General features: G+C 42.7%; 1 protein-coding gene and 1 pseudogene across 1 annotated transcript in view; both read right to left on the bottom strand.

Moving 5' to 3' along the window:
* Positions 1–1,308: 1,308 nt before the first annotated feature.
* LOC141051131 (uncharacterized) overlaps positions 1,309–22,224 on the bottom strand; it is an 82,205-nt pseudogene continuing 61,289 nt past the window's right edge.
* Positions 2,655–22,224, bottom strand: part of LOC141051114 (oocyte zinc finger protein XlCOF29-like) — a 43,035-nt gene continuing 23,465 nt past the window's right edge. The window contains exons 7-8 of the mRNA XM_073548000.1: positions 6,620–6,720; positions 2,655–2,777 (exon numbers count right to left, since the gene is read on the bottom strand). Of these exons, the coding sequence (XP_073404101.1) occupies positions 6,677–6,720 (44 nt within the window). The 3' untranslated portion in view covers positions 2,655–2,777; positions 6,620–6,676. The remainder of the gene's footprint in view (positions 2,778–6,619; positions 6,721–22,224) is intronic.

The raw sequence follows: 22,224 nt of genomic DNA, 5'->3' as shown, positions 1-22,224 counted from the left end.
AATCCTATCCACACAACTAGCAGTAGTCGTGGAGCGTACCTACAATGCCCTAGACGCCACGGCACAGCCGGAGATCTAACTAAGCCTAAAGCAAGAAAGGTGAAATCTAAACTGCCCCGGAGCAGACCCCAAAAGGAATAGATAGCCCCCAAACATATATTGTCGGTGAGACAAGATGAAAAACAAACGCAGGCAGAAAAATAGACTGAGCAAATGATGGGGCCCAAACTGACTAGATAGGATAGGAAAGGAAAGACCCTGTCTGCAATCATGCAAAAACCCTGAAAAATCCAACATGTCTGATGTACAAAAAAACACTGAAGTCACACAACTTCGCCCCCACTATATCAGCACTCTGGTATGAAATGGAAGCAAAGCAAAAGAGACCAATATAACAGGGGACTGAGCAAACTGACACAGGCTGTAACATATGGAGTGGTGGTCCAGCACAGCCCCCAGAGGAGCAAGCTGAACCCTCACAACAAGCAGAGAGAGACAAAACCAGATCAGATGCAAAGGATTAGCAAATGAACCACTTAGCTGAACAATGCAGGATCAGGGCAGGAGACATCAGACCTCAGAATGCACAGGAAAGCAATCACTAGCAGGGATAGAAGGAAGTCTGCAGACTTAAATACTCCAATCAGTAACCCCAGATCTCCAATCGTCATCATCATCAACAGGTGGCAGACCTCTGTCAATCTGGCCAGCTCCACTACCCCCAGTAACCACCAGAGGGAGCAGGGGGAGCTTTGGCTCAGAAGTCTGAGCCAGGTAATTCACAACAGGGCTCCTTCCCTATCCCTAACGCCAGATACACCCAAGCTATTCCTTCTCCCCGGATTACTTCTAACGGTGAAGATGTCAGAGCCACGTCCCTTGCTGATCACCTCAAGCCTCCTTTATCTGTCCCCTCCCCGACCCTGGGAAGTAATCAGATAACAATGGAGGACAAAAAGGGATAATTAGAAATACCAATCAAAAAAGCTCTACTTGGTATAATGATGCTCACTGATCTTGTTGGTATACAGAGCATTTGAGAATTAAAACTGCTGAAATACGAGGACCTAGACTCATCTATATGTCATTGTACAGAGAGCTATGGAGAAGGCACTATTCTTCTGTATAAAATATGTGATGTTGCTGTAGCCATAATATTTCTGTACATGAGGTCTCTGTATAGATAATTTTACCCCAGAATTACAAATTTAGATAAGGGAGGTGGGGAGAGGGAGACATTTCATTTTAACTGGAATGGAAAACACCAGATGTTCCAATAAAGAAGGAATGGATCGTACATGTGAATAGTAATTTACAATATGAGCAATGTTTATTATTGTAGCATAGAAAAGTTATAGACTTTGTTCACACATGGAGATTGTGAATTGAAAGAGACTGATGAATGGCAGATCTCTTGAGATTGAGAGTTAAAAAGAAGATGGAGAAGAAAATATTTGGTATTTTTTGGGAGATTTAAGGGGAGGTGTTGCAATACTCTTCTTCATATAGTGAATATATAAATATGTAACTGAAATAGTCAAAGGAATATTACATTTAAATTGATTTTTAAATAACAGATGAAGATTAAAAACGGTATATGTTTTAATTCAAATTGTAAGTATCTTACTTACTTTCTTGTTTACTTCTTTGTCGTTACTTTGACTTCCTGTTATGTTTTTTTTGTAGTTTATCAAAATTATATAGTTTATACCTGTGTGAATTTTCCATTGTGGTCAACAAAATATGATTTTCAAGAAACACATTTCCCACCTTCTAGGTATGGTAATGGTGTGTCCCTTTGTGAGACATTTGATGTCTAGTGAGATTCCTTTTGTTAGAAAAATGTTTCTCACATTCTGAACATGAAAATGGCTTCTCTCCTGTATGAATTCTCTGATGAGTAACAAGATGTGATCTATCTGCGAAACATTTCTTACATTCTGAACATGGAAATGGCTTCTCTCCTGTGTGAGTTCTCTGATGTTTAATAAGAACTGATTTATTTGCAAAACATTCCCCACATTCTAAACATGAAAATGGCTTCTCCCCTGTGTGAGTTCTTTGATGTGTAACAAGATTTGATCTTTCTACAAAACATTTCCCACATTCTGAACATGGAAAAGGTTTCTCTCCAGTGTGAGTTCTCATATGTGGAACAAGATGTGATCTTAATGCAAAAAATTTCCCACATTCCGAACATGAAAATGGCTTCTCCCCTGTGTGAGTTCTCATATGTGTAACAAGATGTGATCTTAATGCAAAACATTTCCCACATTCTGAACATGAAAATGGCTTTTCCCCTGTGTGAATTACCTGATGTCTAATAAGATGTGATTTCTGGTTAAAATGTTTCCCGCATTCTGAACATGAATATGGCTTCTCCCTTGCTTGAACTCTTTTTTGTTTAACAAGCTCTAATTTCCCACATTCTGAAGAAGAAAATATTTTCTCCTCTTTGTGAATTTTTGAATGTGTAGCAAAAGATGTTTTGAGGGAAAAACTTTCTTCACTTTCTACACTTGAAAATGACTTGTTTTCTGTAACAGCAGTAAGATTTTTAACTCCACTTTTGTGACTTTTATTTTTCTTAATAGTCTGGAATGAATCAGAAGATAGGACCTGTTTAAAAGCATCAGATGATAGATCTTGGCTGTGAAAGGATGACTGTATTTCTGGAATAGTAGCATAGACATCAGTTATATCTTGAGTGATATCAAGGTCATTTGATTTAAAATTTGAAGATGTCAGTTGTCCCTCTGATCTCTTGGTGTAGTCACCTGTAAGAATAAAAATTATTTTTAGTTTCAATGGTTTTATTGAAAAGGAAACATCATTAAACATGAAATACATTCACATTAGAGTACAAGGATCCCCTCGCAGGGGGAAGTACATAGGAAAAGACACAATATGTCATACGTTATCCTTGACTTCGCTATCTTAGTTTATAAATATTTGTAGAAAAACAAATATAACATGACTAATCTAGTCTTAGCAGAATGGGGAGGGAAAGAGGGGAGTGTATGATGAGTGTCGGTAATAAAGATGAACAGACGTGAGGTACTAGAGAGCTTGTTTTTCAGACCATAACTGTAAGAGACAATTACCATGTCAGCACACTATGTGGATAAGGATATCATCCTGGAGAGGTCGTCACCCCCATGGGCCTGAATCCAGGGGTCCCAGATATTTCGAAAAATGTCGAGAGAATTAGATCTGATGGCTTCTATTTTCTCGCATAACATTATCAAATTAACCCTTCTCTTCACCTGCATTATTGATAGCGTACTAGTCTTCCATCTGCTAGCTATGTGGTTTCTCGTTGCCATTGCAATAAAGTCAATAAGACGGCAGGTCCCATTATTAGCATTGATTGGTCTGTCTCCCAGCAGTAGTATTGATGGCGACAGAAGCAATTTCTTACTCGGTAAATTGTCAATTAGTTTTACCACATCTTTCCAGACAGACTTTACTATTGGGCATGTCCACCATATGTGGAGGGTATCCCCACTATCCTTGCACCCTCTAAAACAATTACCAGAGACTGAGTGGTAGATATTGTGCAGGAAGATAAGTATGTAGTGAACCCTATGGAACAGTTTAAGGGATGTTTCGGTGAGTGATACTTGATTGCTACCCCTCATTATATTCTCGTAACACTTGTACCACCTTTGAGGTGTGAGGGAGATTTGTAGGTCTGCCTCCCACTGCTCCATAGACTTCAATTTCAAGCCGTCTCTAGGTTGATTAAATATAGAATAGAGTTGGGATATAAGGCCATTAACCAGGGGGTCATATAAACATTTTAACTTGTACGTTGTAGGTTTTATGTTTGGTGAGCCTACGGTTTTGCAGAAAGTTTGTTCCAGTCTGAAAGCCTCAGACCTCGGGACTTGATATTTTGCGACAAACTCTTGTTTTGACATTAGTTTAAAAAGAGTTGATAAATTTTGCAGCCTAGTTAATTTATTCTGCTGCCACCACATGTGATTCCGAGATGTTAATTCCTGGCGGAAACATAGGGTTATTAAACAGATTTAAGAGTGGGGAGGGGTGAGATTGTAGTGCGAATTGGAATCTGTTCGCTCTCCAGAGACGCAGGGAGTGAGAAGTATACAGCGATTGAAAGGCTTGATCCTTCGCTAAGGGTCCTGTGGCCCAGATTAGGCTCTCCAAGGAATAAGGTGCTATCTGTGAGTTTTCTATTTGTGGCCATATGGTGGTGTGTTGTTCTGCGTTGACCCCTGCCAGCTGGGCAATCTGGGCCGCCCTGCAATAAAGAGAAAAGTTTGGCAGAGAGACTCCTCCCTGTCTTTTGTGTCTGAACAAAATTTGCTGAGAGATACGGGGCTTTTTATTATTCCAGATAAAACGTGTTATGTGCGAGTTTATCACTTAGAAGGTCATCAAAGGCACTGGGATGGGCAGAGATCGAAACGAATATAAGAATTGAGGCAAGGTGACCATTTTTATCGAATGGACTCTTCCCAAAAAGGAGAGAGACGGGGAGGACCACTTTGATAAAGATTGTGTTAATTTTTGGAGAAGAGGGGCATGGTTATGACCGGGCAAATTTTTACAATTCTGACCACTGTCCCTTTATGAGCTAATAGCTCTGAAACGCTTCTATGGATCCCACTGATTCTGACAAAGTTTTTTCATAACATATGGTACTTCATGTTAGTGGTAAAATTTAATTCAAATAACTTGCGTTTATTTGTGAAAAAAACGGAAATTTGGCGAAAATTTTGCAAAATTTCTCAATTTTCCAACTTTGAATTTTTATGCCCTTAAATTACAGAGCTATGACACACAAAAAGCTTAATAAATAACATTTCACATATGTTTACTTTACATCAGCACAGAAGTTTATAACGTACAGCTGGACAATTAAAAAAATCATATTTTTTCCACAAAAACGATCTTTTCACCCCCAATTTTTGTTTTCCCAAGGGTAATAGGACCCTAAAAGTTATTGTGCAATTTGTCCTGAGTACGCTGATACCCCATATGTGGGTGTGAACAACTATTTGGGCGCATGGCAGAGCTCGGAAGGGAAGCAGCGCCATTTGACTTTTTTGGCTGGAATTGAGATCGGACACCATGTCGCGATTGGAGAGCCCCTGATGTACCAAAACAGTGGAAACCCCCCACAAATGACACCATTTTGGAAACTAGACCCCCCAAGGAACTTATCTAGATGTGTGGTGAGCACTTTGAACCCCCAAGGGCTTTACAGAAGTTTATAACGCACGGGCGTGAAAATTAGAAAATCATATTTATTCCACAAACATGGATCTTTTAGCCCCCAATTTTTTTATTTTTCCAATGGTAACAGGAGAAATTGGACCCCTAAAGTTGTTGACCAATTTGTCCTGAGTACGCTGATACCCCATATGTGGGAGAAAACTACTGTATGGGCACACGTCGGGGCTTGGAAGGGAAGTAGTGACGTTTTGGAATGCAGACTTTGATGGAATGGTCTGCGGGTGTCATGTTGTCTTTGGAGAGCCTCTGATGTGCCTAAACTGTTGAAACTCCCCACAAGTGACCCCATTTTGGAAACTAGACCCCCCACGGAACTTATCTAGATGTGTGGTGATCACTTTGAGCCCCCAAGTGCTTCACAGAAGTTTATAACGCCCGGGCGTGAAAATAAAAAATCATATTTTTTTCCACAAAAATTATATTTTTGCCCCCAATTTTTTATTTTCCTAAGGGTAACAGGAGAAATTGGACCCCAAAAGTTGTTTTGCAATTTGTCCTGAGTAGGCTGATACCTGTCACGGCACCGCCAGACTCAGGGCCTGCTGTCCCGGCCTCGGCCAGTAGGAGACGCCGGACTATCACATCACCGTCAGACTCAGGGCCTGCTGTCCCGGCCTCGACCACTAGGAGGCGCCGGACTGTCCTATCACCGTCTGACCCGTGGCCTGCAGTCCCGGCCTTGGTCTCTGGGAGGCGTTGTGCTTCAACCCCGAGTGATGGCGGCGATAGTCATGAGGCTCATGCGCAGGCGTCCGCTGGACGCAGGCTTCGCTCCTTGGTCAGTCATGAAGGGGCTGGTGCATTACCATCCAGCCTGGTCCTGGGGGCGGTCCGGATGACATCATCAGCCCACGGGCCTGTGAGGGATGACCTGATCCCTCAAATACCTTGGGACTGCTCTTGCAGGCCGCCGGATATATTCTTGGTTCCCCTGCGTGTTACTGTGTGAATTACTGTTGACTGACTCTGACTTTTGCCTTGACTTCTGACCCTTCCTCTGCCTAACGATTCTGTACCTCTGCGACTCTCCTGGTTTATGACACCGACTTCGGCCTGGATTCTGACTCTGCTTCTGTCTAACGATTCTGTACCTCTGCGACTCTCCTGGTTTATGACACTGACTTCGGCCTGGATTCTGACTCTGCTTCTGTCTAACGATTCGGTACCTCTGCGACTCTCCTGGTTTATGACACTGACTTCGGCCTGGATTCTGACTCTGCTTCTGTCTAACGATTCGGTACCTCTGCGACTCTCCTGGTTTATGACTCTGGCTTCGACCTGGTATCTGTCTTTGCTGCTGTCTACCGTTGTTATACCATTTCTGCCTGACTGGTTTAGTCTCGGATATCATTACCTTTGTGTCCTGTGTTGGAACACCTTTCTGGCGACCGTCCTGCTCTGGTCATTGCTCCTATTCAGACAGCACCTCCTGGGCTCTGCTATAAATCCAGATCCCTGTATAGGGGTAAAGGGTATCAGTGTTTCTCGGGGTGTTGTCTGGCTGCAGCCCAGACCGCAGGCAGACGTCACAATACCCCATATGTGGGGGTAAAACACTGTTTGGGCACATGGCAGAGCTTGGAAGGGAAGGAGCACCATTTGACTTTTTCAACGCAGAATTGGCTGGAATTGAGATCAGACGCCATGTTGCGTTTGGAGAGCCCCTGATGTGCCCAAACAGTGGAAACCCCCAATTCTAACTCCAACCCTAACCCCAACACACCCTTAACCCTAATCTCAGCCCTAACCCTAGCCCTAACCCTAACGGGAAAATGGAAATAAATACATTTTTTTAATTTTATTATTTTTCCCTAACTAAGGGGGTGATAACGAGGGGTTTGATTTACTATTTCTGGCAGTTTTTATGTTTGGCAGCTGTCACACGCTAAAAGACGCTTTTTATTGTAAAAATAGTTTTTGCATCACCACATTTTGAGAGCTATAATTTTTCCATATTTTGACCCACCGAGTCATGTGAGGTATTGTTTTTTGCGGGTCGAGTTGACGTTTTTATTGGTACCATTTTCAGGCACGTGACATTTTTTGATTGCTTTTTATTCCGATTTTTGGGATGCAGAATGAACAAAAACCAGCATTTCAAGAATTTTTTTGGGGGGTGCGTTTACACCGTTCCGCGTGCGGTAAAATTCATAAGGCGGTTTTATTCTTCGGGTCAGTACAGTTATAGCGATACTTCATTTATGTCTTTTTTTATGTTTTGGCGCTTTTATGCAATGAAAACAATTTTATATAAAAAATTATTTTTGCATCGCTTTATTCTGTGAGCTATAACTTTTTTATTTTTCCGCTGATGATGCCGTATGGTGTCTCGTTTTTTGCGGGACAAGATGACGTTTTCAGCGGTACCATGGTTATTTATATCCGTTCTTTTGATTGCGCGTTATTTCACTTTTTGTTCGGCGGTATGATGATAAAGCTTTATTTTTTGGTTTATTTTTTAAGAGGTTCGCTAAGGGTGTTAACTAATGGGACAGTTTTATAGGGCGGGTCGTTATGGACGCGGCGATACCAAATATGTCTACTTTTATTGTTTTTCTTTTTATTTCCAAAAAATGAATTTATTAGGGAATTTTTTTTTTTTTTATTTAGCGATTTTTTATAAATTATTTCTACACTTTACTACAATGTCCCAGGGGGGACATCACTGTCATGTGACAGATTGCTGATCTGTCACATCACAGATCACTCTGACAGATCAGCGATCTGTCACAGGCAGTACTGCAGGTTTCCTCGTGCCTGCGCTTTGCAGGCACTGAGTTAGTCGGCTCCCTGCAGGCCCCTGAAGGTCCCCGCTGCCATTTTGGATCCGGGGACCTGCAGGGAAGGAGGCCCCCGCAGCAGCGCTGCACATTGCGCTGCTGTAGGGGGTCTCAGGGAAGCACGGAGGGAGCCCCCTCCCTCCCGATGCTTCCCTAAACCCCCGGTACACTGCGATCGTGTTTGATCGCAGTGTGCCAGGGGTTAACGTGTCCGCCCCTGACACATAGTGCCGGGTGTCAGCTGTGATAATCAGCTGACACCCGGCCGTGATCAACGGCGCTCACCACATGGGCGCAGCTGATCGCTATGATGTACTATCCCGTCCCTGGAAATTAAGTCCCAGAGCACATGGACGGGATAGTACGTCATATGGCAGAAAGGGGTTAAATAATGTGGATTTGGATAGTGTAAGGTTTATTCCTAGGTAGGTAATATAGTGTTTCGCGTTGCAGAAATGGAAGTTTTCTAATATTGAGGCTTGTTCAGTAGGGGAGGTATTAAGGAACATGACTTCTGATTTATCAACGTTGACCTTCAAACCAGAAATTTCCTCAAAGTGTTTAAGTGTATTTATAAGATTAGGCAGGGACACACAGGGGGTTCGTCAGAGTCAAAAGAAGGTTGTCGGCAAACAGACTGACCTTGTATTCATGTTTACCTATAGTTTGGCCTGTGATGTCGGGGTGTTGGCGAATCTTTTGCACCAATGGCTCCATTACCATAGCGAATAGAGCTGGAGACAAGGGGCAACCCTGCCTAGTTCCCCTATTAATAACTATTGGTTCTGGAGAAGTCGAGGGTAATTTTAAATACGCTACCGGGTTATTGTAGAGGAGTTTGAGTGAGTTGATTAATTGCTGCGATATCCCAAATTTGTGCATTATATTAAATATATATGACCATGCAACGGTATCAAAAGCTTTTTCTATATCTAAAGCAAATATAGCTAAGGGGGTTTTACGTGTGTTGGCGTTATGAATAAGGTTTAGGTTTTTGCGGATATTATCTGGGGCCTGCCTTGATGGAATGAATCCAACCTGATCTTTATGAATGAGGCTAGGCAAGCAATTATTAAACCTGTTGGCAATTATGGAGGAAAAGATCTTGAGATCCACGTTCAATAGGGATATTGGCCTGTAGTTTTTTGTGAGTAACGGGTCACTCCCTTGTTTTGAGATAACAGTGATGTCTGCTGTGTAAAATTCCGGCGGCATTGTTTGGCCTGTTAGCATGTTATTGCAATAGATTTGAATATGTTTAAGCAGGATGTTTGAGATTTTTTTATAGTATAGTGCGGTCAAGCCATCAGGCCCCGGAGCCTTCCCAACTTTTAAATGCCTTATTGTGGATGTGATTTCCTCTTTGGAGATAGGAGAGTGTAATGTGGCCTCATAATTCGGGGTCAGGGAAGGTAGCGGTACATTAGTTAAAAAAATCCTCCAGCTTGGGCAATGAGAAGTTTGCACTATCAGTGTATAATTTTTGGTAATAATTTTGAAACGTTTTATAGATTTTATTAGGATTAAAAGTAGTTTGGGACTGTTCGTCTTTTATGGAAAAGATGGAGTTTAATCGCTCTTTCTGGCTTTAATTTTCGAGCAAGCATTCTATCCATTTTATTAGAGAACCGATAAAATGTCGCTTGCGTCCACCTAATTGCTCTTTCTGTGCGGGTCGTTAGCAAAGTGTTTAGTTTTAGATCATAAATTTGCTTAGTTAAGTATAATGAGGGCTGTGACTGGTTGGCGGTTTCTAATTTATAGAGTTCGTTCTCGAGAATCAGTTGCTCCTGAAGACGATATTTCTTTTTTTGGGATGCTATCCTAATTAACACACCAGTGATGTATTTTTTATGAGCCATCCACACATTACCCATAGAGGTGTCAGGGGTGATATTAGAGAGGAAAAAGGCATTGAGCTCCTGTTTGACCAATAGTCGAGTTTGAGGATCGGACAGTAAGGATTCATTCAATCTCCATGTGTACAGACGCGTATTCGCTAAGTCCAGTTTAAATACAGAGAGTACACTATCATGGTCAGACCATGAAGAGGGGACATATCTGGAATACATTAGCGATGGTATATTCTCCGAGTTAGTGAGAATCCAGTCTATCCTGGAGTGAATGATAAACCCCAGAAAAATAGGTGTAACCTCTTGACTGTCCATGGGATTCTCTCCACGTATCAACCAAATAATGAGCTTGGAGGATATTCTCAAGTATAATTTTATCCTTCCATGACATGTCAGACCTCCTATCATTAGAGCTATCAAGGGTTGGGTTTAAAATCAAGTTGAAATCGCCCTCCCATATGACAGTATCATAGGGGACGGACCTTAGGGACTTTGCAATAGATTTAATCGTTTTCATTTGTAATGTGGGGCGTGCATAACAATTAACAAGGCAGAGTCGCTCCTCCTGTACCGTACCCCAAAGGATTATGTATCTACCCTCAGTGTCCACAGTCGCACCCTCCTGCAAAAATGGGAAAGAATTATGGAGGAAGATGGCGACTCCTCTTGTTTTTTTATCATGAGAGGCAAGGTAAAATCTAGAGTAAAGCTTATGAAAAAATTTGGGGGACGATATATTGGAAAAACGAATTTCCTGTACAAATAACACATCAGGGGAATGTTTCAGGTAGTCAATAAAGGCGCATTTTCTTTTTATCGGCGAATTGAACCCCCTAACATTGTGTGAAAATGTCCTAAACATTTGGCTTAAATATATAGATTCTAATTAAGACTCTAATGAAAATAACATCAGAGATGGATAGTTTCACGTCAATTATCCATCCAGAAGCATGCTTATAACACATCAGCACTCTTTTAGTGAAGGGGAGGGAACAAAAAGTATAACAACAAGAGAAATGGTCACAACCAATGACCAGTATGCGGGATAAAGTGTGCCGACCCATTATTAATAGGGCCAGAAGCAGCAGCAGCCCAAAATGAAGTGGCATACTTACTCCAAGGGCACAGCGCTTGATAACAGGAAAAGAGAAAACAATATTAAGTGTAAATTGTCAAAAATCACATCAAATAGCAATACTTATCAGAACAATGTCTCAGCATTTTGAATGTTCGATGAAACTGTTCCAGCACATTCGCCGGTAGCGGTCTTAAGAGATAGACTGTTTGTTGTGCTGCGGTTTATTGGGTTTGGTACGGCAAACTTCTATCCATTCTCTGCCAGGCCTCTGTCTTTGCGGTAAGGCCCCCCGAGTCTGGGATCGGGATGCCAGCTTTATCCAGTGCTTTTCTACCCTCTTCACAATTTCTTGGAGAGTAGGTGGAAATATTATGCGAGAAGATTAGAGCATGTGGGAATCCCCACCTGTATTTGGTATTTGCTTTAATTAAGGACATTGTTACGTCTTTCATGGCCTTTCTCCTCATTAGAGTCGCCGGGCAGATCTCAGAGAACAAGGAACGCCTGGTAATTTGGTCAGTCTGCGAGCAGCGGATAATATCAGGTCTCTGGATTCTTCATGATGCATTTTGAGGACAACATTTCTTGGAGAGACGTCAGGTTTGGGACCTCCCAGGGCCCTGTGGATTCTGGTTATTTTTAGAGAACTAGGGTCTGCCTGAGATACAAGGGTGCGGAAGAGGTTCGCGGCAACTTCCATTAGGTTGGAATTACTTTCTGGAAGTCCTTTAATTCTGATGTTACCTCAGTGCGAGCGGTTCTCCAAGTCTTCACACTTGAGCTCCAGAGACTCGAGTCTAGCATCTTGTTCTTGTAGTTGTTCGCTATTATGTTCAGTGGCATCAGCAGAGTCATCCATTCTTTTCTCCAAATCATTGGTCCTTCGGGCAATGTCTTGAATTTGTTGCGTGAAGTTATCCACAGCAGATGATAACTCGGCTCTGAACATTTTCTGAATGGTGGCCAGGAGATCCTCCATTGTCATTGGGATCATGTTTGTTGAGGTGGCCAGATCAGTTTGCTGTGATCTTTGATGGGAGCCCTTGGAGCCCAGTGAAGCTGATTTTGAAGCCGACATAGTGTGACTTGTTGGTTTTGTACGTTGAGACAATAGTTGTGTGATTGATCGAGTATTGATCTCTAAAGAGATAGTTTTTTTGGGGCGCATTGTTCAGAGACCTCCTGAGTTCTGAAAGTCAGCGCATGACAATTACTTATAGGAGTGAGCGCATATTTGTGCCCGTGGCGACAGACCTAGTGTTCCATTATCATAGTCCACCAGGAACGTCCATGCCCTCCGAGTCGGATTTTAGTAAGATATGGGGTAAACTTTCTAGGACATAGTATGTCTCTAATGCAGCTCTGCTGTAATACCCCTTTAATATTTCAGAAATGTGGGGACGGGCGAGCCAGAAAATCAAAGCGACAGGAGATATTGCCAGTCCATCCATGTTGGATTTTAGCAGGATATGGGGTAGATCTTGTAAGACGCAATATGTCTCTAGTGTGGCTCTGTTGCAGACTCTATGAACTGTGTACCCTTTAATATTTTAGGAGTGAGGGGGTGGGAGGCCCAGCATATCAAGCCTGCAGAAGATATTGTGGCACAAAAAAGGAAAAAGAGTTAATAAGGGCAATAGTGCCAGTGGCCAGTAGATGTAGCCTCTGTCACTGTAATGTGAGGCGCTCTCACTGTGATTTATGTTAGAGTCCCTGGTGCTACTTTAATATCGTTGAGTGAGGGGTCCCAGGGGACTTAGCTGAGGCTCTATTAGCTCTGGGCCTTGTATGTGGTCTGTTGCCAGAGGGGGATCAACTCACTGCGCCTCCACAGATCACCACGGCCATTCAGGCCGCTCACAGAGCTTGCACCAGGTGTCAGTAAAGTTCCTCTTGTAGTGGTGCTGAGGGATGAGAGTGTCCTGTTAAAGACTTTTACTAACCATGTATTGGTTAGGCTTCAATATGTATTTTAAGCTGATCAATTTGTCTACTGCGGAGTTTTGAGCAGTAGGGATGGCAGGCAGGCTACACCTTTTCCTCTGCCCGCACTGAGCGTGGGTGCTTCCCTCTGTGCTATGGCACAATGTTTAAGATGGCGTCCGCTATGGTGGGAATCAAACAGGCCGGCTGTCTCCAACCCGGGACCGAGGGGGGGGGGGAGGGGAGGGAAGCTCGGGACTTAACACAGAGCAAGTCCTTAGTTGTATACCACAATCCTCTGAAGTCTCCCAAAAAAAAATAATAAAAATTATTTTTGAATAAATAATGCTGAATTATATCTTTATAACAATTCTAAAATACCCAAAGAAACCGTAAGTTATGTAGCAAAATTAAATTATTTTCCAAGACAAAACCAATTAACAATTTAATAGTAAACATGGAAAAGCAACTTGGCTTCCATCAACCAATACAGGAAAATCTGTGCTCCCAAAGCCAAATTGCTCTCCTTCCCTTCTGAGACCTGCCATGTCCCCAAACAGTATGACATATTCCGATTCAGGAAAAGCTTCAAAATATTTTGAGAAGTCCATTTTTTTCTATTTCCTCTTGTAAAATTAAAAGAAAATAGGGTTTAAATTAGTGATTTTTTAACTCCAATTTTTGTTAATTATTGTGATCCATCTAAATGGTTAAATTTCCTGAATGCTTTATAATTTTAGGGTTGAAGGTAGACTTAAGCCCATCGAGTTCAACTTATAGCCTAACATACAAAAAGTTACTCCCATACACAACAAAATGAATGGAAAATACATTTTTATTTCAGCACAAGTTTATGAAAAGCAATAATTAAAAAGGAAAATTTTCTGCAGAGTACAAAAATATTTTGCTGTGGACATGATTCATTGATAATATTTGTATGATTTGGCAGGCCACAGAAAAAGATTTAAATACCTTCATACAGGATCTGAACAAAAATAGCCTGAACATTTGCTTGACGTAGTGAGGCGAGTACAGATTTGTTAGATCTTTCCATCTATAAAGATGGATAGACTCTTTTACAAACTAGGACATTTTGCAAAAAACAGCAGTCAATGATCTATTGCATGTTAAATCATCTCACCCACAACCACTATTTTAGAACATACCCACGGGGCAGTCCCTTAGAATCTGAAGGAACTGCTCTGGGGACTCGATTTTCTATGAACAAGCACGTGAGTTACCAAGAAATTTTTGTGAGAGGGGCTACAGCCGACATGTCATCCGAAAAGAATTCAGGAGGGCATACAGCATGACAAGGAAGGACCGGCTTAAACCTAAAATGAAACATCAATCTCCCGATAATGAGGTAATGTTCATTGCCCAGTACAATAATAACTGGGCCCCAATGAGAGCAGCCCTTGATCCCCTTGATAAATTCTGGGGGATTTTATCCTCGGACCCTATTTTGAGAAACTATGTGCAGGAGAGACCTGCCATCACTTATAGGAGATCTCAAAATCTCAAAGCTATATTGGTCAAAAGTTTGTACCAAGGGAAAAAGTTTGGGAATGTTTTTGGATCTAAGGGCCCAAAATGGGGCTTATTTCCTTGTGGAAAGTGTGTCACGTGTCCAAACCAGGAAAAAGTATCTATCTTTCACTCTAGTGATGGAAAAATGTCTACACTATAACCCAACACTTTACATGTAAAACTGAAGGGGTTATTTATTATGCCACCTCTGTTCTGCCTAGCATAAGGCGAATGAAGATGTGGCTGATGAATAGGGACTGGGAGAGATTCCTACCTTCGTTTCCTTAATGCAGGGCAGACAGGACCATATGTTGCTCAGCGTCCGGAGAGATAATGCACACCAGGGATTGTGAAGTCCAGTCTTGTTTAATTGGAAATCTGGACATACAGCATAAGATTGGTAATAAAATAGGTTCTCCAGAAATTCAGAGTGTTAACAACAAGGTGTGAGCAACGAAGTGTGGTCGAAAAACTGATGCCTTTCACAGCTCGGTACAAGCATGTCTCTCCCAGGTGAAAGTGAAACTAAGAATGGCTGCAAAGAGGAAGAGATTGAGAAGCCCTGAACCTTGACCCGGAAGTCAAAGGCATGTAAAAGAATTAATTAGCTGCAGGCTGCCATACAGAAAAAGGACCAGCAGGTGGCAGCAGAGCAAATGCAGGACTAGATTATACACAGCATGAAAAATAATACAGTCTATGAAACCATATAAGCATAACTTAGACGGAACAGCACAACCTGTCCAAGTAATATGATATACATTGGCGTAACCACTAGGAAAATAAAGATCTCTGTGTTTGTGAACACGTGCTGGACATCATCAGCTCTTACAAAACTGACGATCCTACACAATTAAAGCCAATATCCCACCAATTCAAAACATGGAAATGATCATAACCTATTGAGGACATTTGGAATTGATTGTATACAGTAGGTACGGAAAGTATTCAGTCCCCTTTAAATTTTTCACTCTTTGTTTCATTGCAGCCATTTGGTAAATTCAAAAAAGTTCATTTTTTTCTCATTAATGTACACTCTGCACCCCATCTTGACTGAAAAAAAAAAAAGCAAATGTAGAATTTTTTGCAAATTTATTAAAAAAGGAAAACAAACATCACATGGTCATAAGTATTCAGACCCTTTGCTCAGTATTGAGTGGAAGCACCCTTTTGAGCTAGTACAGCCATGAGTCTTCTTGGGAATGACCCAACAAGTTTTTCACACCTGGATTTGGGGATCCTCTGCCACTCTTCCTTGCAGATCCTCTCCAGTTCCATCAGGTTGAATGGTGAATGTTGGTGGACAGCCATTATATATATATATATATATATATATATATATATATATATATATATATATATATATATATATATATATATATATAGCTCTGGCAAAAATTAAGAGACCACTACACAGTTTTATAAAAATCAGCTTCTCTACATGTCTGACAGCCATTCCATTCCAGTGTCAGTTGAATTCCAACCAGAGCACCTCATTCTACTTACTGTGCTTATTTAACGAAGGAAAGGATAAAAAAAACCCAGAAAAGTCTTGAGTGAGGAAAAGAAGGGCTCAATTCTGGCTTTACTAACAGAGGGATTCAGTGAGCTTCATGTTGCCTCCATCATTAAAATTTCTAAGACGGCAGTCCATTACAACAAGGTCAAGCAGCATACCGCAGGATGACATCAAGTGACCTACAAAAGGAATGGCAATTGGCAGCTGGGGTGAAGTGCATGGCAAGAACAGTTCGTAACAGGCTCCTAGAGGCAGGGAACTAGTCATGAAAAGCATTTCATCAATGAGAAGCAAAGGAGAGCCAGACTGAAGTTAGCCAAAGACCATAAGGATTGGATCATAGAGGACTGGAGTAAGGTAATCTTCTCTGTGTCTAATTTTCAGCTTTGCCCAACACCTGGTCATCTAATGGTTAGATAGAAACCTGGAAAAGCGTACAAGCCACAGTGTCTTGCACCCACTGTGAAATTTGGTGAAGGATTGGTGATGATCTGGGGATGCTTCAGCAAGGCTGGAATTGGGCAGGTTAATCTTTGCGAAGGACATATGAATCAAGCTGCATACAAAATTATCCTGGAAAAACAGTTGATCCTTCTGCTCAGGCAATGTTCCCCAACTCTGAGGACTGGTTTTTCCAGCAGGACAATGCACCACACCACACAGCTAGGTCACTCAATGTGTGGATGAAGGACCACCACATCAAATCCCTGTCATGGCCAGTCCAACTTCCAGACATGAACCCCATTGAAAACCTCTGGAATGTAATCAGGAGGATGATGGATAGTCACAAACCATCAAACAAAGAAGAACTGCTTACATTTTTGTACCAGGAGTGGCATATGGTCACCCAAAAGCAGTGTGAAAGACTGTTTGAAAGCATGCTAAGATGCTTGAAAGCTGTGATTAAAAATCATGATTATTCCACAAAATATTGATTTCTGAACTCTTCCGGAGTTAAAACATTAGTATTGTTGTTTCTAAATGATTATGAACTTGCTTTCTTAGCATTATTTGAGGTCTGCAAGCACTGCATTGTTATTTTGACCAATTCTCATTTTCTGAAAATAAATACAAAATTTAGTGGATGGAAATCCTAAGACATGTTGAGTGTAGTTTATAGAATAAAATGATTTTTGCCAGAGCTGTACTTCTCACCCCTACTGGGGGTGGTCTTTGTTGTCCTTTCTCATTCTTGGGTCCTCTACCAGAGGCCTGGGAGTTTGAGGGTTCTGCACAGGATCATAGTTGTTCCCAGTATTGCACATTTCTGGACAGAGCTCAGATGTTGCTCCTGGGATCTGTAGTTGCCATTCTTCCAATTTAGGGGTCATTGCTCCAATGCTCCTATCACCACTGGGATCACTATTGCCTTCACCTTCCACATCTTCTCCAGTTCTCCTTTGAGGCCCTGGTATTTCTCCAGCTTCTCATATTCCTTCTTGCTGATGTTGCTGTCACTTGGCACTGCCACATCTATTATCATTGCTGTCTTCTGATCCTTGTCTACTATGTCCAATCTCATCCATTTTCACCCTTTTTGCCTTATGCGCATATCACTCCACTGTTTTGAACATCACAGCACACAATACACTGGAATCCTTTGGCACATAAGCAAATCTGTTGCACGCAGCATCTGTGTTTCTATGAACACAGGTCTCTACTATCTCACACTGTCTTACGTGAGACCCAGAAATTCTTTGCCTCCTGGATTGTGTCACCTGGCGACTTCGTGCGCGCCTTTTGTGGGCACGGCCTCACGGTCGCAGGGGCAACGCGTCCGTACGGCTGTGCGTTGGCTCCGCCCACTCCATGTCATCTTGGTGACGCTTGGGGAGGACGTGTCAGCGTGCACTCAGGACGCTGCGGCCTATGAGTGTAGGCAGCTACCCACAGGAGGCACGCCATTACTACTATGTCAGATGACAAAATCTTCTAACACTGATAGGATACTCCTACATACATATATAGACAACCTATATGGACATATTCCATACCCTTTCTGAAGAAGCTATCTGCGAAACGTGCGTTAGAGGGTCCAGGCTGGTAACATATATTTATCACATTTACTCTATGAAATGTTTGTTCAGCACTTTATTTCTCCTGCTGTTTGGGGAGGCGCCTCCACTGGAGAGATATGGCAACCTCTTTTTCTTGTGCTTGCACCTTTTTGTGCACTTTAATTCCATGAATTTGCACCTTATATATTTTTGTAACACTGCACTTTCCCAGACCTTAGGGACTAATTTATGACAGGCTCTTTTCAATATTTTGTTTTACATATGTTTTAAATATTGATTCAAAAATGCTATGTATGCACTTTCTTATATATTAGATATAAACTATTTATCAGCTCTGCTAAACTGAGAATAAGGAACTATCCTTTTATACTGTTTTTTTTTGTGTAACTAATATAACCTCTATGACTGCATGTATTACCAGTAACATGTATATTTCTAATTACCACTTTTGTACTTACATACAACCCTTGTTGTTGTTTTGATATATGCTTTGAGATGTCTAATCTCCACATGGATCAATCTAGATAGTAAACATTTCACTATGTGTATAAACCACACATCATACAAGTCTTCTTTGTATTCTGCAGAAAATTTCCTTTTTTAACCCCTTTCCGAAATCGGGCGTAATAGTACGCTGTCGGACACCCTCCCTTTGATGTGGGCTCCGGCGCTGAGCCTACATCTTTCCCGACACATGTCAGCTGTTTTGAACAGCTGACATGTGCCCAGAACAGACGCGGGTGGAATCGCGATCCAACTGCAACTATTAACCTGTTAAATACCGCTGTCAATTGCTGACAGTGGCATTTAACATGCGCTTCCGGAAATCGGCCCATCGATGACCCCCGTCACGTTATCGTGTGTCACCGATGGGTTGGCATGACAACCAGAGGTCTCCTGGAGACCTCTATGGTTGTCACTGCCGGCTTGCTGTGAGCGCTGCCCAGTGGTCGTTGCTCATAGCAAGTGAGCAATTCAGCTACATACTGTACAGGCGAACTGATCATCGCCTTTATGTAGCAGAGCCGATCGGGTTATGGCAGCTTCTAGTCTCCCATGCAGGCTATTGAAGCATGCCAAAAGTTAAAAAAAATGTTTTAAATGATATAAAAATAAAAAAAATATACAAGTTCAAATCCCCCCCCCTTTTACCCCATTCAAAATAAAATAAAATCAAACGTACATATTTGGTATCGACATGATCAAAATCGCGCGATCTATAAATACAGTAAACAAAAGGATTAACCTGATGGCTAAACGGCGTAGGGAGAAAAAAAGTCAAAACGCCAGAATTACTTTTTTTTCGTTGCCGCGACATTGCATTAAAATGCAATAGCGGGCGATCAAAAGAACGTATCTGCACCAAAATGGTATAATTAAAAACAGCAGCTCGGCACGGAAAAATGTAAGCCCTCCCCCAACCCGAGATCAGGAAAAATGGAGACTCAATGGGTTTCGGAAAATGGCGCAATTTTTTTTTAACAAACTTTGGAATTTTTTTTCACCACTTAGATAAAAAAGAATCTAGATATGTTTGGTGTCTATTAACTCTTAATGACCTGGAGAATCATAATGGCAGGTCAGTTTTAGCATTTAGTGAACATAGTAAAATAAAGCAAAACAAAAAAAAAATTGTGGAATTGCACTTTTTTTGCAATTTCACAGCACTTGGAATTTTTTTTTCCATTTTCCAGTACACGATATGTTAAAACCAATGTTATCATTCAAAAGTACAACTCGTCCCACAAAAAACAAGCCCTCACAAGGCCATATTGACCAAAAAATAATTGTTAATTGTTGTTTTTTAAAAACTTGTGTTGAAATAAAAATTTATTTTTCATTAATTTTGCTGTGCATGGGAGTAACTTCTTGTAAGCTTTCTCTAGTATATATGTAGAGTCGTGGGCTGGACTGGGGGGTGGTCCCTCGATATACCGCGCAGTAACATACAGACACAATATGAGGCAGGTTTCAGGTACAACAGGTCCAAGTTTATTCTCTTGCCGTCCGCCTGATGGCCTCCGAAGTACACCGCACTTCAATTCACTTCACTTCACTTATCGGCCCTCCGTTTCCAGGGCCGCTTCCCGCACACCGTACTTTACACCGGGGACGTACATATACACACCGTCCCCCTCTTCACTCTGCGACGCTCCTGTCAGATCCGTCTCTGTGGCCGCCTTAGGCCCGTAAACCAACAGTACCTTTACTGAACAGTCGTCTCTCCCTCAGTATGGTATGCTTTACCTCAGTGCCTCGTCTATACTGCGGTACTCTTGTGTCAGGACCACCCCACTGACTTTCTCTCTCCTCAGTCCCCCTGGTTTGGTTTTCCTCACAGGGAACAAACTGTCGTAGTCCTCCTGTCACTGGAGCTCCCCCTGGGGACTGGAACTTTCTGGAACCCTCCTGTCAAATTTATATCATTCCCGGTTCCCTGTAACTCCGCCCCCCATGACCAACGGTTTCCTAAGCCCTAAGCTGATGTCAAGTCCTTTGCTCACACTCCTCCCTGCCCTCTAATGGTCAATCCAAGGTACTGCATGTCCACTACACTTTCTCAGCTGTTTCCCCACTGTAGTAACTGACACCTGTCTAAACTGTGCAAACCTTCCTTTCTCTATACTGACAAGTCTGTCCATCAGGTCACCTTCCCTACACTCCCCCTTACTTTGTCTATTGTCGTCCTCGACAATCGTAATCCCTGCCTTCGTCGTTCTGAAGCTTCACCTACACTCTGTTGTCGGACCAGTTGTTGGGCCAAACCACTACCCGCGGGGGCCGAACCATACTGGGAGCACCATGCTCTGAGCAGCCTACTGCTACTCACCAGCGCGCACGCCACATGACAACATCTTTAAAATTGGGCTAGGTACACCCATATTCTCTCTATGGCATGTACTTTCCCCTACTCTCCCCTTCTGTCACCTTCCACTGTCCGGTACGCCATGATCGAGGCCTCACACCTACCAGATCATTGCCGGCGTCCACCTTCCTCCTTCAGGGGTGTCCGTGGTGTCGGGCCCTGACCTAGGACGGCTGTCTTTCTCACATCTTCCATCTCTTTTACCTTTCTTTCAGTTACATGTCATGGTCGGCGTCCCGGTCTCCCAGACCTTCTCCACACATAGACCCCTTTCGGATCTCACACTTCCCTTTGGTCCCTCAGACCTTCCCTTACCCGGACCTGTTGCATTTACTTGTGTATATTATACAACAAAACAACTTTACAATATCACAAGTACCCCATTTTTTATATTTTTTTTTCATTTTCCTTTGCTTTTAAAACCAACATATAACAATGTAACATTGCATATCTTCTCCCCCCCTTCCTTGGACATGGACACTCCCTCATTTCTTTGTATCCCCGCTCTGTCAGGTAAACATATTTACGTATACTTTCCTAGAAAAGGTACACAGAATGGAGAAGGAAAGAAAAAGAAAATAAAAACAACAGATAAACAACAAAAGATAATTTCCTCTACATACAACTGTCCTTATAACCTGCACAACGGTGCTACGAACTCCTGACAGTTCACTCCGCCTCCTAGCGGTCAGTCGTGAGGGGCTCCACAGCCGTGGAGGTCCTAGAATACCGAGGGTGTCCACACAAGTCCTCTTTACGGGGGTTCACATCCTTCAGGCTCCGCCAGTACGGCCACCGCATAATAACCGCGGGGACAGTACTCTTTGTAGTAAGACACATAGTCTCCTTCTTTCAAAGCCCGGCCGTGACGAATGGAAGCCACATTTACGTAAACTTTCTGGCCAGTCTCATCCCTAATAAAGCCGTATCCTTGAGCGATGTTGGTATACACCAGCCGTCCCTTAGATCTTTTAGCCGCCATCCCAGCCTCTCCCTCTGCGTGGAGCAGGTTCCATATCTCCCGCTCCCGGGCCTTCTTCTTCCTTATAACCTCTGCGACCCAAACAGAGGGCACACTACAGGCTCGGGAGTCCGGTGGGCGGGACTCCGCCGAAGAAGAGAGCGGGACAGAGGCGGCCAATGATGTTAGCGGCCCAGCAGCCGCTGGGGCCGGATGGTAAGGAAGAGCAGCCGTGTTCCCGGAAGATTGGGCCACATGGCCTGTCAAACAGGCCGCAGCCGGTTCCAGTGCCAGCACAGCAGTCGCGGCCGCAAGGTAGGCCGCACCTGCAATTTCATCCGGAGCCAGGGCAGTGGCCGCCTTTGAAGATGCGGTCGCTAGCGGCAGAGGGGATGCAACAGTGTTCTACGGTCAGGCTCCGCACCGGAGAC

This window comes from Dendrobates tinctorius, unplaced genomic scaffold (genome assembly GCF_039654945.1).
Source record: "Dendrobates tinctorius isolate UK_male_01 unplaced genomic scaffold, ASM3965494v1 ptg000155l, whole genome shotgun sequence".
In the NCBI taxonomy this organism is placed as follows: Eukaryota; Metazoa; Chordata; class Amphibia; order Anura; family Dendrobatidae; genus Dendrobates; species Dendrobates tinctorius.
Note: the sequence above shows the minus strand (reverse complement) of the source record. Positions and strands in the feature narration are given on the sequence as shown.